The sequence below is a fragment of the Neopsephotus bourkii genome, unplaced genomic scaffold (assembly GCF_033783945.1).
Source record: "Neopsephotus bourkii isolate Nb327-2 ecotype Australia unplaced genomic scaffold, CSIRO-AGI_Nbou_v1 NB_1780, whole genome shotgun sequence".
Taxonomy (NCBI): Eukaryota; Metazoa; Chordata; class Aves; order Psittaciformes; family Psittacidae; genus Neopsephotus; species Neopsephotus bourkii.
The window spans coordinates 472517-492842 of record NW_026902254.1 but is presented as its reverse complement, the minus strand read 5'-3'; the positions used below and the strand labels follow the sequence as shown (position 1 = coordinate 492842).

Genomic DNA, 20326 nt, shown 5'->3' with positions numbered 1-20326 from the left:
CTATTGCTAAAGGGAAAAGTGTTCTAACGGCACAAATCTGTAGAGTCATCTCCTACACTATCCTCTACCCTTGCAATCGTTATCGAAGGGCGGGATGCCTTGAGCAGGGCATGGTCCCTCTTCCCCAGTTCACTCGCATCTGAAATACCAGTCACATCTGGCTCGTGTGGTTCCATGTGTAATACGGTTCAGTTTCAGAATGTGGACAGAACAACTAGGATCAAAGCTATCTAAGAAAGACTAAAGAGCTCACCACTGGCAGTTCACTAGGATATAATCATGTTGTCCTCAAAATGTGGTGCTCCTGTGCCTGCAAACGGTAGGAATTTCCTCTAAGAAAATGAAAAAATCTCCAGACTCCTTTGACTTCCACACATGCTTGTGAAGAATGAGGCTTTTCAATCCCTGGTAGGTACCTGCTCTATGGGAAGGCTGAAATGGCGCCTTGCCAGTGACAGGCTGGAATGCACTGGCAGTCTTTTAATTCATTGACATTAAAGCAAGGAACAGAAAATATCTTCTTGCTTGCAAAAATAGAACAGGTCTGTCCCCCCTAACCCAACTGTTTGCCATCTAACATACCAGATCTCCCACCTAGGCTTGGCTCAGCAAAATGGGATAAAGATATCAAGAGGCCTACAGATTTTCTAGATGATCTCCACAGCAAAATGGAAATGAAAGGTCTAGTGTGCTTGGAGAACACAATGGTTATAGGTGATGTTCTTGCAATTGGGTTAGTATAACTAGAATAGAAGACCTGGAGTTAATTCTGGGAAAGGCAACAAAGGTACCCTGAGGCTATGTAACCCTTAGTTTGACTAAGAGTACCTATGTTGCTTTCTCAAAATTGTTCAAGAACAGAGAACTAATGTAGCAGAGGGAGCAGGCAGGACAGGACCTGACCAAGAGGAGAAAGGAGGCTTTAGGGAGAGATCTCAGGAAGGGGAAGCAAATCAGTGGGAGAGGAAGGATGGAAGAGCATAAGGAAAGGCATGATTAACAACCTGCAATTATACGCGCTGTGACAGATAAGATCCGAGTACAAGATTCAGTTATGCAGTGTATTTAGTTCTAACGAAGTATTTTGTGCTGCTGTTGTGCAGCTGATAGTAAAATGAGGATGACAGGAGGAAGATTTGTTCCACTGCCTCTGGGCCACTGATCTAACAGAAACATACCCCTCTGGGAGAAGTCACTCCATAAAGTCCCTTTTAGTGAAGGTTACAAAGATGACCCTCACCTTGATCCAAAATTCACATTAATCAGACTTCTCCTCTTGATCAGCTAGAATATAAATGAACACTGCCTGCTTTATGCTCATGCCAGAACGTTTATAATGAGAGTGTGGAAAACGCATACAGTTCCTGCTGAGCAAAAAAGGTTCCAGAATAAGTTTCCTTCCATGATAATAGAAACATAGCAGTCTTCTCAAAACAGATTAAATTCCCTTTGAAGCAAACAGCATGCATAAAGAAATAGCTGCTTCGTCTTTCTGAAACATTCAAGGAATTCTACAAGAAAGTGAATTTTGTAGAAAAGAAACCTGCAATTCACAAGCTACAGCATGTAAGGGACTGCATCTTATAGCACTATTTTGGAAACATTTATATACATTGGTCCACTGCAAGAAAGAAATAACTTTTATAGTCAGATGAAGAGTATAGAAAAAAATTGCCCTCCCTTTCTTCAACTGCAATGGAGGAAAGAGGCTTTCTTTAGAAAGCCAGATATCATTTTCCATAGTAACTTTACAAAAAAACCCAACAAATTCTCACCTTTTTCATTTCAATGTATGCTGATCTCACACGTCATTTTTACCCCTGTGTGGGACTTGGGTTTTTAAGTACTTTCAAAAAAACAAACTCCAGCATAGCATACATTCCCCAAAGCCGGGGGCTGTCTGTGTTTTCCAGCGAGGTTTTTTCCAGCTCCTAATTTTGCCTACATCTCATAGCTACATTCCAGCCTAGCCCTAGAAAGATACACTGACCAGTAGATGAAATCAATAGCAATTCATAGTAGCTGCCAGGGCTTCAGTTTAGGGTAATTGATTACTGTGGTCTTGCTGAGGGTCTATACTTCTAATATAAGCAGTTCTCTGAGTGGTTCCCTCTGTTAGTCATTTAGTGCACACTATTTTCATCACAAGGAAGGAACTCTGATGGTTACAAATCAAGCTCTACAAGTTTTACACTTCCTACATGGTGGTTATATCATTCCTATATCATATACATGGGGTTTATATCACTCCTATACCCTTCACCAGCTGACAGAATTAATTCCAAATGGCTAGTTTTCCTCCATGTTGTGTATATCAGGGAGCACAGACAGAATCAGCATGCTTGGAAACATCATATTGTGATTACATTATTATCTTATTATGAAAGAAAGAAGCAAGCTTTAACCTGTAAATAACCATCCTGTTAACTCTTTTCTTCTCATTTCTAAAAGATACACAGTACGTTTCCACTGCTGAACAACAATTCTACAACAGGCATGTCATGCCAGTAAGGACACCATTGGATAGGGTCAAGCTTCTGAATCTTTGTCTTTCAGACCTGTTGTCCAAGAATCAAGGGTTTCTGGAATGGATTGTCAATAGGTTAATGGATTTGGCCTTTTGTTCAATCCCAGAGTTTTACCTTAGGCAGAAAGATGGCCCACTATTTATATTCTAAGTACTCCTAATAGCCACAGTGTCAATGCTTTTTATCAGACAGCATTTGCCCACTGCTCCACTAAAAGCATGTACGTACAGGTTTCATTAAAAGCCCAGAGAGCTGCAATTACATTGTCGCAATGAGAGTCAGTGCAAGAGCATTTGACTCTTCTGAGCCACAGAAGCAGAAACTGCTGAAAAGCGTGTGCTTCTTGAAGCTGCCTTGGGTCTACTATTTGTTAATGCAAGGTATTGATCCACACCTGAAAATTACTTAGTAATACAATGTCAGCCCAATTCTTTTTTTAACTCCATGGACTTTATAACAGCCATTTTTCAGCCATCACACTGGAGTAGGGAATTCTGGCAACAATCTCACCCTGCTGGTGATTTGCTAAAAGTATCAATTTAAATTGCTTGATTTTGATTGGCAATAAAAATATCTCCATCAAAGGTGTTTCGATGGTGCCATTAGGATAGTGCAAAGGCTTCTGACAGCTTTTTTTTTCTGTGTTTTTTTCTCAGATCAAGATTATGAGGTACAGAAAAAGTAAAAACTGCTATGGGGCCCGTTAGCTCTACGTGGAAGGCCAAGTCATAGACAATTAGATGCTGTGTGAACACAAAGTAAACGCTTGTAATATAAAAAACAAGTACCAAGAGCACACAAGGAGATTAAGTAACATTAACACAGTTCTTTGGACTTCTGAGGCTTCTTAACTCGAAGATTACAGCCTAAGTTAGATGAAAAAGAGCTGTTAGTGGAAGAAGAAAGACATGGTCATAGCTTAAGAGGCTGCAGTAGCAATAAACTTCCTAGCTACAGCATCCTTGCGGCTAAATTGAGGAAGTGTGGTCTGGATGATAGGGTAGTGAGGTGGACTGTGAACTGGCTGAAGGAGAGAAGCCAGAGAGTTGTAGTCTATGGGGCGGAGTCTAGTTGGAGGCCTGTATCTAGTGGAGTGCCTCAAGGGTCGGTACTGGGACCAGTATTATTTAATATATTCATCAACGATTTAGATGAGGGAATTGAGTGTACTATCAGCAAGTTTGCTGATGACACTAAGCTGGGAGGGGTGGCCGACACGCCAGAAGGCTGTGCTGCCATCCAGAGGGACCTGGACAGGCTGGAGAGCTGGGCGGGGAATAACTTGATGAAATATAACAAGGGAAAGTGTAGAGTCCTGCATCTGGGCAGGAACAACCCCAGGTTCCAGTATAGGCTGGGGAACGACCTGTTAGAGAGCAGTGTAGGGGAGAGGGACCTGGGGGTCCTGGTGGACGACAGGGTGACCATGAGCCGACACTGTGCCCTTGTGGCCAAGAAGGCCAATGGCATCCTGGGGTGTATTAGAAGGGGGGTGGTTAGTAGGTCGAGAGAGGTCCTCCTTCCCCTCTACTCTGCCCTGGTGAGACCTCATCTGGAATATTGTGTCCAGTTCTGGGCCCCTCAGTTTAAAAAGGACAGGGACCTGCTGGAGAGAGTCCAGCGCAGGGCAACTAAGATGATTAAGGGAGTGGAGCATCTCCCTTATGAGGAAAGACTGAGGGAGCTGGGTCTCTATAGTTTGGAGAAGAGGAGATTGAGGGGTGACCTTATTAGTGTATATAAATATATAAAGGGGGAGTGTCACGAGGATGGAGCCAGGCTCTTCTCAGTGGCAAACAATGAAAGGACAAGGGGTAATGGGTACAAATTGGAGCACAAGAGGTTCCACTTAAACCTGAGAAGAAACTTCTTCTCAGTGAGGGTGACGGAACACTGGAACAGGCTGCCCAGGGAGGTTGTGGAATCTCCTTGTTTGGAGACATTCAAAACCCGCCTGGACACGTTCCTGTGTAACCTTATCTAGGTGTTCCTGCTCCGGCAGGGGGATTGGACTAGATGATCTTTTGAGGTCCCTTCCAATCTCTAACATACTGTGATACTGTGATACTGTGTGATACTCAGCTAGAGTAGCTAGAGCAGCTAGCAGCTTTCTAGCTAATCAGCTACAACATAGCTACTCAGCTAGAATTAGCCACAAAAGAGAATTTAGCCTTTTTAGGTAAACAAGAGGTATAAAAACTAAGCTACCGCTGAGATCAAGCTCTCCCAGAGATAGAATGATATACTCAGTACATCCTCCTGTCTTATTGGTAATACAGATTTATATGGTGTAGATAACAAGAAGGTCTGCATGCTGGAGCTGTGCTTCTTGGGCAATGACCTCAAGATTATGCACAACGTAATTGCACTTGGCAGTACATGATGGCCTGTGTTTCCTCACAGTCTAATATCTAAACTTTCAGTCAGATTCATGCCTAATTTAGCTCTCTGCTTCTGCTTTCTAATACCATAAAACTTACAAAGCATGAGAAGCACATAGATGAACATTCATACCCTTAAATTGTGTTTAGGAACCAAGGTAGCACTTTTTTAACTGGCAACTGGTAGGAATCAGAGTCCCTCAGCACTAAGGGACTGACAAGATTTGTCAAAGGCTGAACAGGAATCAAGGGACAGAACTTAGACACCAAACTTCTGAATCAGAGCTGCAACTCCTGGACTTTCCATCTCAAGTTTCATTCACAACTGAAGACACTTGGCAATAAATTAGAAGTAGTATTAGGAAACATTTTCCATTCATAAAGTTCAAAGTAAGAGAGTCAGAACCAGTGTCAGTGTTTTAGAGATAATGAAACTGAAGCATGAAGTGGTAAAGACTTGGCAAAGGTAAGTTTAAGGGCTAGCAAGAGCAATAGTTTTGGATTCTGATATAGTGGTCTTTCCCCTCCTTACTCATGGTACTCCAGCATGTATTCACTGTTTTTGACTTTTTAGTTGGTTTTGAGAGGTTCTCGTTATTACATTTATATTTTGGAGTTTTTCCCTAGAATGCAGACCAGTTTAAAGACTCGTTTTGAATTTAAGATATCTCACTCTGATCTTTGTAACATCAGAATTACTTTGCATTCCTATTATCTTAGTAGAATAAAACCAGAAAGCAGCAAGAAAACCCCAAGTCTTCAACACGCAAATATTACTTGAAAAGAGAATCAACATATTTCAAATGTACTTAGTCGAATTTAGGAGGTTACTTTTACTGCCATACATTCAGTAAATATTACAGACTTTGCTGTATGCAAGTTGAAGATAAACAAATCTAATACATAAGAGAAACTGCCTATGGAGTAGCTGCAACATTTGAACAATTGTTGAAAGCAAAGAATTGTAGAATAGCACTGCTAAGAAAGACTATTTAACATGATTCAAGTTACAATCATAGAATCAACCAGATTGGAAAAGACCTTTAAGATCATCAAATCCAGCCATTATCCCTGGATTCCCAACTCTACCACTAAACCATGTCACTAAGGGCCTTGTGTACACGTTTTCTGGATGTTGAAGCTTTCTCATAGGTAGGCCTGTTCGTACACATTGAAACCATTAATTTACTTACAGAAAAATGAATTTAGAATTAGCTACTGGAAAACTGTAATTTATTTAAGAATGGAATTTTGGGCTTGTTTTTTTAGAACAGAACGCCTGCATTTCATCTGTAGACACAGTCACATGCCGGCTTTAGTGACAACCATATGCACATTCAAATTTTGAAGAGCAAAGAAATCATTATCTGCATATACACAGCTGAGAGCAAAATTAAGTGGATGAGTCAACAGAAGAAGACCTGAATTTCTAAAAGCACATCTGAATTTTTTTTTGTACATTAGTCAATCACTGAAAGGCTGCAAAATCATGTTTAGCTGATGTATTTGCATATTAATTAATCATGGTTTGTCTCAAACTACTGAGGGAAGCTTAACATTACATTTGGAACATAAATACCAGAAGAGCTTCAGGTACATATAAATTATTAATAGAAGAGACTTACTAATTCACCTAGGCCAGCTTCTCTTAGGCAGTACTATTCTATGTAGCATGGTAAGTGGCACCATGTATCACATACTAGCAAGGGTTCCACAGAAAGAGTGCAACTTCAACACAGTAAGGCAAGGATACATTATAAACTAAAGCAATATCATCTCATCATCCATAAACCTGCTTTCCTGAAATCAGTGAGGTGCTTAAAAGAGAACTGTGAGGGATCTACTTGGTCTGCTGAATCCAGTCGCTGGTAGTACAGAGAAATACAACATACATAACTTCCTAAAATCTATCTTAATAGTAGCCAGGGATTGTTTCCCACAAAGAAGAGATAAAATTCTTTTAATGAATAACAGTTGCACTACCAGGTAATACCATCAAGAATTTTCTTCTCGCTAATTATTAAAATCCCATGCAGCTGAGGAAGATCTGCCTGTTAAAAGGCAGACACAGAACTTCTAGCTGGAGGGTACAGGCTCTTTAGAGCATTTTGGTGGGGATTTTTCATTCCTGTTGCAATTTAATCTTCCATATACCTTTCGCAAACCCCCAGTACAGCAGTATTTGTACCCCAGCAGAGTAGAATAATTACATATTTTAACTCAAGTTACAATTCAAGTCACAAAGGACTGATTTTTTGCAGGTATTAGCTCATTAGAAGTGTCTTCTAGAGCATAATGTTGTCCCCTCCCTGCATGCCTGTTTTGGAAAGAGTCAAATAAAACTATATTCAAACCTACCCAGATACTTCTGAAAAATAGCTACTTGAAAAATCCTAATAAAGGCTTGCATTCAGAATTTATACTCACATTTCTGACTGCAACTTGCACTGACAAAACATGTCTGAACATGAGCAACATGGAAATGAAAATGAGGAACAGATTCAGTTTTCAGGAGAAACTCCATAGTGAAAGTTTTCCAAATCATATACATTAAATTTTATGACACCCAGTTAAATCCTTTTGGCAGGACTTCTTATCTAGTTGCTTAATTTATGTGAAAGGATTTACAGAAAAGCCCATTAGTTTGATCTCTAGGCACTGCAGAGAAATACAGATTCCAAAACTTTGGAACACCAAGACAATTCTGCAAAGCAAAGGCGTGCAATATTCATAGCTTTTTGCCTATTTGTTTGATGTCCTTTTAGAACACTGGTTACAGCCAAGTGAATATTGCCCTTTTTTACAGAGCCCTAAAAGTGACCTTCCTTAACTATAGCAATTTCACATGGAATTGCACTACTAAAGCGCAGTCCTTGTCAATGTGTATTATGACAACAGAAAAGAGAGAAATGTCTGCAGTAAGAAGTGCCCTTCCTACTTTCATAGTCCAAAAAGCCTCCATGTTCTCGGGTTTTAAAGCCTCAAACAGATCACAGGCTTTACAATACCTGAGATGACCAAGTGAGTGCTTTATGACATCTCCATTCTCACATGGAATACTCTTTAAGCTAAAAGATTTTAGCTAATGAGCAAAGCAAGTTATATTTTCTTATCTTTTATGTTAATATTCTGCAAAAGATTGTGCTTTGCAAGGTTAATTTCAAGACCAAACTCACATGGGAGCAAGAATAATTAGACTCATTTAAGAGAATTCTCCCCTCTGGCAGAGCTGATTAAATTATTTATACATTATCTTTTCGTATAATTGTACCTAGAACTGTGTAAATGGCTTTTTTGTCTAACTTTCAATAAATTCATAATACATGTTTTTCAAGTTGGATACACCACCTGCACCTGGCTCATATTTAAAATGCTTCAATGAGAAATTAATCCGGAGGGAAACAGAAGCATGCAATTTAAAAGCTTCCACACTGACACCATACTGAATAAAACTCATTGACTGAAGAAATAAAATTAGTAAGACAATAAATCCTGAGTCCTGTTGCTCATTTCCACAGAAATAACTTCATTGACTGCAGAAACATTACACTAAAATCTGAGAGCTACTTAGCTGAGTATCAGCTCTGTGATGTGACCCTTTATCTGTAATTTAATATTGCTTACTATAGTTCCCAAGTCCCTCTTTGCCAAGGACCTAAGATTCTGGATAAACCCTGAAAATTCTAATGGAATAAACCACTAGGGTGAAAAAGGAAATCTGCTTGGTGACACTAACATTAATTTCAGCTCTACTAAGTGCTCTTTCTCTCTTTGATAACAATAAACTTGAGAAAGCTTGAGATAATGATGTTTTAAAGGGGATGGCTGGTACAAAATAGAAACTTGTTTGCTACAGTTCCAATTAAATTGGAAAGCAACTGGCTCTGTGGAGATCTGTGAAAAGACATCTTTGCGCCTATTGTAAAATTCTAAGCATCTTCTCTAGTTGTGCTGCCTAGATCACTCAACAAACATGAATACAGTGAAATCCCACTTGTGTCCTTTAATGTACTATTAAAGAGTTCTGAAATGGCTTTTACAGGCTTAGGATTTCACACTATTCTTTATTATTTGCTGCAACTTCAGCCAATTTTCTTTCTCCTTTTTGCAACACACTATACAGTTTTCAAAGCCAAGAGTATTTTAATGACTCTGGCTATGTTTTTCCTTACCTCTGCAGCAACAAAATAATAGGTATGGGTCTCTATTTGGGGGCATATGTATTACAAGAGACAGAGGGCTAGATAAAGAAATCCATTAAAAGGATAAAATAATCACATACTTATTCCGGTTGTGTATGGACAGGAGTGATAAGTAACAGAATTATGCACTCTGATTAACAAATTCATATTTTTATTAAACAATAAATCTGAAATGCAGTAATTATCCCAAGGCTATAGCTATGCTCAAATCACCTTAATTTAACTTCTTTAAAGGCAACCGCAGCAAAAGGAAGACTGGTCTTTGCCAAGAACGCAAAGGCCTCAGCTGTAATTAGTTTTTCACAGCCAGGCTCAACTCTTCCAATTTATTTATTTTTGAAGGATGGCCAGACAGGGAATATTTCCACAGCACTATCCCATGCCCTGAAGACACCAATATCTGACACACTAGCTATGTATTGTTTGCTTTTGCTGCAATGTACATTTGAGCAGGAGGGTCTCAGTGAGTGATTCAATGTTAGAATACTGTTTAACCAGCTCTGATATAGATCCTTATGGCTATCAGATGTGCTCCATCATCCATGGATGAAGCCATCTCTCTTACTGGCTTAAAGTCAAATTCCCGAGACTGGAGTCAATATAAGGTGATGAGAATAGATAAAAAGCCATTGTTGCTGACAAAAATCATAAAATATCGTCTGGCAAGCAACAAAACCAAACTAAAGTCTTGAAAGACCCACTTTTGCAAGCTTAGTCATAGTTTTCAGAGGTCCCTAAATCTGGGCTTAGCCTCCTAAAAGATGCTGAGATTTCTCCCTATTTCTTGAAAACAAATCACTCTTAAGGTCCTTATAGTCCCTGCTCACATAGCCTTACTGCTATAATTGTTATCTATTATTTGACTTACAGCAGTTGAAGACTACAATTTGCACAGACAACATATAAAGACAAAACTGTTCCTGCTCTGAAAAAACTACTCAATTATGACATTTTAGAATAGATGATGACCACATTAGAAATAATGTTGTGTCCAAACTGAACATAGTTTTACCTGAGCAGAAGCAGAATCCGCAACTCAACTCCTCTTGTAGAAGCTGCATCTATATTAGTGTCTACAGACAAAGTCACTCAAGTGATCCTAGAAATGCAGTTCTCTCTTGGCACTCTGGATTAGGGACACATAACTTTTCTTACAAGTGAGTCTGTTGAGAGTTCATGAAAGGCTCCATTTACTATTGGGATTCTATACAGTCCAGAGAAGATGAAAACTTACAGTTACACATATTTACCTATTTATTAATTTTATTCTTCAATTGACACTAAAAAACATTTCTTGTGTGATTTTAATAAAAGAATCCTTACTGCATTCTCCCTAACAGGCAGCATAAACACACATCAAGGATATTCCCAGCTACCACATTTCCAAAATCATTATTCTGGTGGCCACATGAGTTATTTTGTTTAAAGCCTAAAATTCTTTACTCTATGCCACATTTAACCACAGTGGTTACAAAGAACAGGTGCCTGATGCATTGTTTAATTACACACCCCCAGAGCCAGTGTGGTTCCCAGTCTAGCACTCAGCGAATTCCTTCCTCCTTTTATGTTCTTCTTAATTATTATTTACCTAGTATTAACATCTCCAATTAGGGTGGACCCCTGCCGAATCTAAAACAGTTTAAAGAAAAATCAGGCTTTATTTGATCATTGATATATAAGAACACTGCTTAACAGCTCCATAAAAATGAAGATTGGGTTTTATTCTGTTAAGAGCTGTCTTTCTCCAGTTTAATGTGTATTAAAATACTCTTTTACAGTGCAATACACAATTTTGGCATTGGAACACTGCCTAACTTTCTTGCACACATAGGTAAGGTGTTGCCTATCCTGAATACTTTAACGTAAAGTGGTTACTGGTCTTTGTCAAAACCACCACAGTTTGAGGCTTAACGTTACAAATATCTTATAAAGTAAATGCAAATTTATATGTGAAAAAAAACACCAAAGAGGCCAAAATAAATTTCATTCTACCTTTTTTGTCTCCAAAAATACTGATTAAACTTACTTTAACTCTTATGTTAGCTAACAAAGATTCAGTCACCTTCCTAGCTCTTGGATCTCTTAGGATAATGCATAAACTTGGTATTTGGAAATTCAAGCTATTCTAAACCCATCAGACTACAAATCTGTATCTTGATTTCCAGTGGGGTTTATTTTGGATACCATTATTTGTGAGCAATAAAGAAGTCACCCCATAACTAAATAAAACACTAAATGTTTTTCACTCTCATACAATCAAGGGTTTATTTCTGAGTAAGCCCATCAAGAGGAAAATGAAAGGAGAATACCAGAAACTAGTGGGTCAGCACTTCAGACAAGAAATAATGTATACGTACTTCACTGTCACAGTAGCAAAACATCCTTGTTTCCTCTTCAGTAACTACTGTAGCCAAATCAAATAGTACGGTCATACTTGCTTTTCCAAGTCTACAATACTAACTGAAAAAGCCCTGAAGTACTGTGTGGAAGAGCCCAACTCAAGCAATCATTTATAAACTTGATGTATTTGTTCAGCCACTTTATTTAACATAGAATTGGAACATGGAATAGAAGTAATGGAAAGTGGGATCTCACTATGCAACATTCAGATTCCGGGTTGAAATTCTAGCAAACCTATTTGGCTCCATCAGTCTTTGTTTAATTGAATATAAAGAGGGGCTTGGAGCAACCAACCTCAACATTTCATTACAGTTATCTTAAAGTATTTTTACTGCAAAATATTTGAGTTAGAGTATGTCAAGCACTTCAGAGGAGGAAAGATCTCTATCATGACAATGTAACTATCACCAGATGAGAAATGGCAATGCAGCAAAGGACCTAAGGTAAGTATTGGTACTTGGCATGAAATTTGTATATTCACAAGTTTCATGCAATATAATTTCTTTTCTTATTGTTTATGTTTTTTTCCTCTACAAACTGTTCTTCCCCATGGCTTTAGAAGAGAGGGCACTAGACCCCTTAGTCAGCTTTTCTAGTGGTTCACCTCAAATTAGAGTTCAACATTTATCAAAATGCACAGAAAGCTTCCAATTGACAGCACTTAGATACGAGTTAGGTGTCAAAACCTTTATTTCTACTACTGTCAACTCTTATTTTTACCAGAAGGCCAATATTCCCCTGCTGAAAAAAAAGTGGAGACAAAAGAGTGCATTGCATCAATCCAGAATCTAATCAGCTTGTCAAAAATAGTGTTCTTCCCTCAGAAGGATGTAGGAGTGCTTTAATTAGAAAAGCAAAGCAACCATTTCTCAATATTTACACTTTAAAAGAACTCATCAAACCACAAAAACAGGGTGCATAGTACCTCTGCTATCCTCTAGTTCTAACTTTACAGACCTGGTTTTAGCTTTGCAGACACCTTCATTCTCTTTTAAAGGAGAGAGGGACAGAGTGCATGTGAGAGAAGGAGAGACTCTGGGGAGCAGAGAACAAAAGAAGAACACAAATTTGAGGGAAAATATTGCTAGTAGCAACTCAGACAGAATATGACTCCGTGTATAATATATATATTTTAAATACATGATACAGGTTGGCAGTATCTTTCTTGATAGAACAGGAGCTACTAAAATGCATTACACAGTTCTCAAGAGAAATAATGTCTGCCATCTCCCCAGACAGAAAGTGTATGCTTAAGGAGAACAGTGCTGCAGGAGGGACCAGCAGCAGGTTCTCACACAGTAAAGGCACTTTTTCTAGAGCACAGCAAATGCATCCCTATGCACACACACAGCTTGTGCACAGTCATCCTGGCTGAGGAATTTCTTTATACAAATAACCGTATCTCACTCAATAATAATAAAGTTGCCAGATTACAGCTCAACAAATGCCAAGAGAGCGCTGCAGATTTGCCTGCAGTTTAGCATTCAAATCCTTAGCACTGCAGTGGGTAACAGGAATTTTGAAGGCTAGCTATTATCCCTAGCCTGCAGGCTGCTCCCACAGCACCGTATATGGCCTATATTCAGGTGTGGAGTGGGCTGCAACTGACTTGGCCTCCATCAGTGGACCATGAGGGGTGGGGTTTTTATCTATTTCTTTTCTTTTTTGTTGTTGTTTACTTCTCAACTAGTAATTTCCCCAAGATATGATGCCTAACGATCTGACTATCCATGATATGCTTCAAATACTGGAATACATTACACTGTACGAAGGCCCTACGGTGATTTGCTAATTAGCTTAACCCTCATGGGACATAGAAAAAAGAAATTTTTATTAAAACAGGATAACCCTGGACTATATTGATCTGACTGAGAAATGAGTATTTTAGTCAAGATGAGTCTCAAGATGAGTACATGCTGGAAATGGTGATGCTGTTTCCATAGCAATGCCATGACAGCCTCTGGAGTGAAATAGTGTGCTATCAGGAAATGAAGGGAGTTCAAGTGCTATGAGCTACATAGTTCTGTGAGCAATCCAAATACATTCTCATGAAGAATATCTACTACAGTTAGATTGTCCAAAGATTGCTGCTGATGTGAAGTAAATCTTACCAGTATGCTTCCAGCAGTCCTGTTTTCTCATTCACTACACGCAAGATGACCTACCTAAATGCTTAAGCTATAGGCAACACCAAGTCATTTCAGACCGAACATTAACAAATACAGTAACCTTTACCTCACTTCTTTTCCAGTGAAGAATATAATCCATAATTAAGGACTTCAACTCATTCTCTGCAACACAACCAAACACATTAAACCTTTTAGCAAAGAAAAGCCTCGTATGTGCAATTATTTACCAGCCGACCTTCTTTTCCCCTTCCTTTTTTCTCACTTCTTCCTGCTCAAATGATACTGAGTAAATCTGCTTGCAAGTCGGAAGCAATGTAGAGGAGTCTTGTATGTTCCTCATGAAAATTCACACAGCCATAGCATAAAACTCACTTGTCTGTTTTTTACCCCAGTTGCTGTTTAAGCTAATACAAAAGCAAACCAGGAAACCACTAATTGTATTTTATTTGCCTAAGGCTTTACCCAAGGCAAGTATCCTGGTCAAACTCTGCATAGCTGATTTAAAATGTTTTCAAAAGGAGACAGAATGAAAGTAAAATCTGCATTACTTTGTCTTTTGTCTTCAAAGAAATGAACAATTTTCAGTGATTTGTAAAACTGCTAAAATAATGATTATAACCCAACTGTTCTCAAATCAAATTCGACAAGACAAAGTACTTTACTTGAAAAACACCCTAACATACCACTTCTATTCCATTCTTTCTCCAGCCTTTCCTATGCAATTTGTAAAGATGTTCAAACATGAGTTGAATGTCCAGAAACCCTACCACTGTGTCTGTTGTTTGTGTCATTGTCACAACCAGCCTCTTGGGTAAACAGATTGTAGTTCATTATATGTAGCAGTGCTGCCTCTGAGGGAAAATAGAAAGACAAACACACATCACTGCCAGATCCCTTATTAACAAACACCACTTCATCCCAAAATGGCTTATATTTATTGTTTTAAAGATGTATTTCAAGGAATCAAGCCTTGCATGTAAACCAGCAAATGCTTCATTTCCATATTGCATCTATCAAAAAGATGTGAAGCAAGCATTTTCAGAACTGCCTGAGCCTCCTCCTGCCTGTCCCCTTAAGCTGCAGAAGGCACCAAGCCCAGCAACATTCATTTATAATTGAAACTGTTTGCTTGGCAGAAATTTTTCATCTTAGTGTGTCATAATTGCAACCAGGATACCCAAAGTCTTTATCAGAAGTTCATCTACTCCCAGGAGAGTTTTATTCAACTGGGTATTCTATAGGACAGAAATGCAGTTTCCTTATGGGACAGATACTGAAATCTAGTGGAAAACATGACCCTGCAATTTTTACAAGGACTTATATAACTCTATACGGAGGAAAAGATACTTGTGGAAAGACTGATGCAAGTTTAACTGCTCATTCCCTTCATCCAGTTACTTCAGTCTCCCAGTTAATTCCCCAATATGAGCAATATTCTGTAACCACTTCATATTCTCTTGGAACACCTAACTCTGTTTATCACCTATATTCTGTTTATCAAAGGATTAAGTAAAAGTAATCTGCCTGATGATCTGTTTGGACAACTGAGTACAGATAGAGTACAGATATTATCTGAACCAGAAGTGGATACCACCTACTTAACTCAGTCTACTCCCTTGAGTACATAACAGGTACAAAATGGTATTCAGCCACGAAAGTCAATGTGCTGCCACCATGGCTGACTTAGCAAGCATTGTTTGCCCTTAGCACTGATCATCCCTTACTTAGGTGTTCTCCTATCATCTGAACTCACTTATCACAGTCCTTCCAGATGTCAGTTCATGTGTATCTAAAAGAAGGAGCAATATCTGATGCCAATCCAGGATAGAAATCCAGTTATTCTGAAGTTATCCATGGAAGCATCCCAAAGCCACTGTCTCAGACACAGGAAAGGAACCCTACCCTAAAACTCAGAAATACCCTTTTAATCTCCCCTTCATCATCACTCATACTCAGAAATTGAGTGTCCCCACTATAAAATGCATGCTTTAAGAGTTAAATCAATGATTCAGTCAGAAACTCTAAAACACTTTTCATCAGTAAATATTTGATGATCACAGTGTGCTAATGCTTGAAGCAGATCACAGTGGAACATGCAGGAGCAGAAACAGTAACAGCCTACACAGTTATTCAGTCTCAAATAATTTTGCTACCCATGCTGTTCCATCAAGACATACATATGGTAGGAGTTATGATCGTAAGACTAAGTCTGTTTTTCAGCTCTTTCCTAGTGTATTGCTAGAATTGGAAACATCATTGGAGACCAAGTGCTTCTGAAGCCTGCATACAAGTGTTTTCATAAGAAAGGCAAATGAAATGTTAATCTGAGCTATGAAATTTATAGTTTTCATAAGCAATTTCTCCCTCAATTTTTTCATCCTCAAAATAATAGACAAATTCATCTGTCTAGCAGCATCTTAACTGTCTGTCCTGAACCCAGGATAAACTGATCGACATATATAGAGGATGTGAAGATAAAAACCTCTGCACAAATTCCAAGGATTATTTTATACTACCATAATCACAATATTTTGTACTCCAATGTTCCCATAGTTAGCCTTTTCTCTTCAAGGATTTATACACATTTGGGGTTTAAAGATTAATTTGGGTATGATATTTCTGTCAGAAAGCTCTTAGTGCGGCAAATGACAATAAAAACTCATGTTGTCTTCATGAACTATAATAACTATCTAATTTTTTTTAAACGTGTCAGAGACACTTCCCCTGGCAATCCATAATTTATAAAACAGCTTTTAACACAAAAGGGAGGGCCAAAAGCAAAGGCTTATCTTGCATGCATAAATATTCTGGAATGTGGTCTGGTATCACACACAGACATACAGAGATTGCTCTGCTTGGTCTGACTCACTGTTCTGCTTTAGAAGAAAGAGGATACACAGTAGAGGAGAAGACACAGTAGTTATGTATAAAAGCGCCCAGGACAGAGACAAGACTGGAAGGTGAAGCTACAGAGAGGAGGATACTGTCAGGAGCCATGCTGCTGCTCCATACAGGCATGCTGGCAAACCATTTTCCCACTGTGTGTTCTCTTACTAAAGAATGGAAGTACAGTTGCTTGGGTATTGAAGGCAGACATAGTTGGACTTTGAAGAACCCCGTATAAATTATGAGCAGTCATATCAAAGAGGGTACCATTCAGCTTGCCTATCTAGACAGGTAGAAAGGCAGAAAAAGAACATGAATGTGGAACCAAACTGAGGAGATATTCCGTACAATCCCCAGAGTAAAGGCACTGACACTTGACCTTGCAAAGGTAGTTTAAGGACATTAAGAGTTGTTTGATTTAATGAAAATGTTCCCTAGGACACTAACAAAGCATGGGTTAAGCTCCACAGATGATACAGCCTATGAAGGAATAAATAAAAACAATCACCAGAGACAGGGAGCACACCCCATCACAATGGAGCTACCTTTCAGGAATTTTCCCCTGGCAGGACAGCTTCATTTTGCTATATAATAGTCCCTCATACAAATCTACAGAGAAATATTCTTCCAACTGGTTTTGAAACAGCTAAAAAGTAACCACCAAAGGAACACAACATTCTGAGCTGTCCCCATAACCTGTTTCTCTTCTTTATGGTCCCTTAATGTTCTTCAAAACACAGAGGATTGCTTTTCTTGGCTACATTTTCTTTTGCTTCTCCTCCAAGCCATCCTTGTGCAACTCAAGAGGCAGACTCACCAATGACTGGAACGATCCCACAAGACAGATTTCAGGATGATGCCAGCACTTGATACAGCAATAACTGCATTAATCACAGACACAGCAACTCAGAGCAGTTGAGCCTTACCTCCATACTGTGCTCATATCAGGCATTAGGTTCTGGGGAGCAGGATGATGGAGAACAGGGGGTATAAGTCAGAGTAAGGACTGACCTTGCAGCAAAAGGAGTAAATTAGTGTGAAATATCTTCAGGAAATAACAGCACAGGTGAATAGTTACCATTCAGCTGGCATCAATTTCCTATTTACCTGTCATTAATCAACTACAAGACTGTTGTTTTTCACATAAAATTCCTGATTTTTGCAACCTCTTAGCTTTCTCATGACACCTGAGTATTTTCTGTTACAAATACTGCATGGATTCTGATAAGTAAAGGTATATTTTAAAACTGCAGAAAAATACTACCAACAATGAGCAAGGAACCACAATAAAGGATACTGAAGCTCCTATCTGTGATTGCTAAATGCCAGAGGTTAATCCTGAGATCATCCGCTGACATATATGTCTCACAGTCACTGTTGACGGATATTGAGTTGACATGATAGGTGTGACCATTAGCAAAGATTCTCCGGGGAGTGACTTCTACCATCAAATCCATAGGTTTCAATACAGGCACCTGCCAAAAAAATTGAAACACAAACCAGAAAAGGAGTGAGATTTTAAGTAATTTTTTGCTAAGATAATGAGAGTTTCAATGGTGAGCAAGCATTCAAAAACTGTGACATTGTAAAACTTCTTCACAGTGTATGCACACTGAGTTTCTCTATGGAAAGACTGTTGGGCAAGACCATCCCTGCCAAGGAGAAAGGGAGAGACAGGAGACTCATGGAAAGCCAGGCAGAGCAATGGGAAGCCTGGACAGTGGGAAGGGAGGCACTGGCAGCTGCCACACAACAGCCCTGTCTCACAGCAGAAGCTCCTCTCTCACACAGGTGGGAGGCTCTGGCTTGGACAAGCAGTAATGTCCTAGTATGTTGCTTCTGCTAAAGAGTTTGCTGTTAGTTGTAAATCACCTAGAGCGTTTCTGTTGGTACTTGATGTCTCTTTCTCAGAAAAATGGTACAAAGCATAATAAATGAAGCCTTGGATTACAAAGCCAACAAGTGAATTGACACGCTGTACATAAACACATCCTCCTGGAAAAAAGACGACCACAGACTATCACTCATCATTGTACCCTCATTATTTCCCTCTGTCTCACTCCAACATCTTGCTTCAGTAACTAGAAGCTGTCAATTTATTACCTATTGGTAAAGCAGTAAACACTGTGAGGCTGTAGTCCATGATTGAGACTATACGATGTTGCTGAACACGCAACAGAAACGACCTATCATGTATCAGTTCACAAGATAGTTTAAAGAGGAACACAGAGAAGTTAAAGCTTTTAGTTTAGCTTGCCACTAAAGGAACAAAGCAATGGTTCCCTCAGCCTTTGAATTCTCAGACTGTAACCAATCTGGAATTGTATTGCCTGTCTAATCATACAGAACAGATAAATATTCCATGAATGTAGTCATCTTTACACTTTGGAGGCTTTTTTTCACAATAGACAATACTGGCGAGTATTGGAGATGGGGTTTAGTTGTTTGGTTTTAATAATAAAGAAATACTAGCAGTTATACAATGTAGCCTTTCGGTTCTAACCTTTAGCTAATTTCCTTGCCAAAACACCTGAGTGAATTCAGCCATTGAAGTCCGAGAGAAAATAAGCTATTACATTGTCATGTGGGTGTTGGTCTCTTCTGCCAAATAACAAAGAATAGGACAAGAAGGAATGGTCACAAGTTGCACCAGGTGAAGTTTAGGTTGGCTGTTAGGAAAAATCGCTTCACTGGGCAGCATTGGATCAGGCTGCCCAGAATAGTGGTGGAGTCACCATCCCTGGTGGCATTTAAAAGATGTGGCACTCAGGTACATGGTTGAGAGGTGAATCTGTCAGTGTTAGGTTTACAGCTGGACTAAGACCTCAAAGGTCTTCTCTATGGTCATATACACTTACATGAGTTCCATGACTGCATCTGAGAATGCATGAGGGGAGATTTAGATCAGATATTAGGAAAAAAGTCTTCACTATGAGGGTGCTGAGGCGCTGGGACAGGTTACACAGAGAAGCTGTGGTTGCCCCATTCCTGGCAGTGTTCAAGGCCAGGTTAGACAGGGTTTGGAGTAACCTCGTCTAGTGAAAGGTGTCCCTGTCTATGGCAGGGGGCTGGAACTAAATTAGCTTTCAGGTCATTTCCAACCCAAACCATTCTACGATTCTATGATCTGTTCAGCAATGCGGAGCCTCATGTTCACTGGAGTACAGACTACTACAAACCTCAAATAGGAGAAAATTCCTTTATACTACTGAAATAAGGATGTGGCTGAAATTTGGGGTACTGCCTTTAACTCATTTGCTCTGAATGAGGCAAGAATACTGTTTAATTACAGGTGGAATGCTTCCAACACACCAGGCTGAAGAATCTTGTGTGAAAGCACATTAATTCATGATGAGATAATATTGTCAGGAAGAGGAAAACTGACAAACTCTCTACATATATTTGTTTTAGTCACTGTATCATAAAGCATTTGTGACCTGAAAATGTACAACAGATTCAAGATCAGTCAGCTAAAACTTCAATGAGAATAATCATATATCAGCATTAGGTACATATTTAAATCTTTTACTCAGCACCCATGACTGCCACATTTGTACAGAAACAACTGGATTTGGGGGAAAGACAGCAGCTTACCTGCAGTGATGTTACTGTAGAAAGATCTTTAAGTTTCCCTTCTTCATCTTTTAAGTTGTACCCCTCTGGTCTCTTATCTCTTTCAGTAATTTTCCATAACTTGATTGTTTTATCTTTAAAAGCAAAGAAAAACAACTGTCAGCATAGGAATTCTGAATGTGGTTACTCACCTTTCACAATGTATTCTCTAAAGCAGATTCTGCACC

At 39.1% G+C, this 20326-nt stretch overlaps 1 protein-coding gene across 6 annotated transcripts in view; it reads right to left on the bottom strand.

The window, feature by feature from the left end:
* The window catches only part of PPP2R2C (protein phosphatase 2 regulatory subunit Bgamma), a 206844-nt gene that overhangs the window by 36323 nt on the left and 150195 nt on the right, over positions 1-20326 (bottom strand). For all 6 annotated transcript variants that reach the window (XM_061379903.1, XM_061379904.1, XM_061379905.1 and 3 more), the window contains 2 exons: positions 20121-20233; positions 17824-18001 (listed from right to left, as the gene is read on the bottom strand). In XM_061379903.1, coding sequence (XP_061235887.1) covers positions 17824-18001; positions 20121-20233 — 291 coding nt within the window. The remainder of the gene's footprint in view (positions 1-17823; positions 18002-20120; positions 20234-20326) is intronic.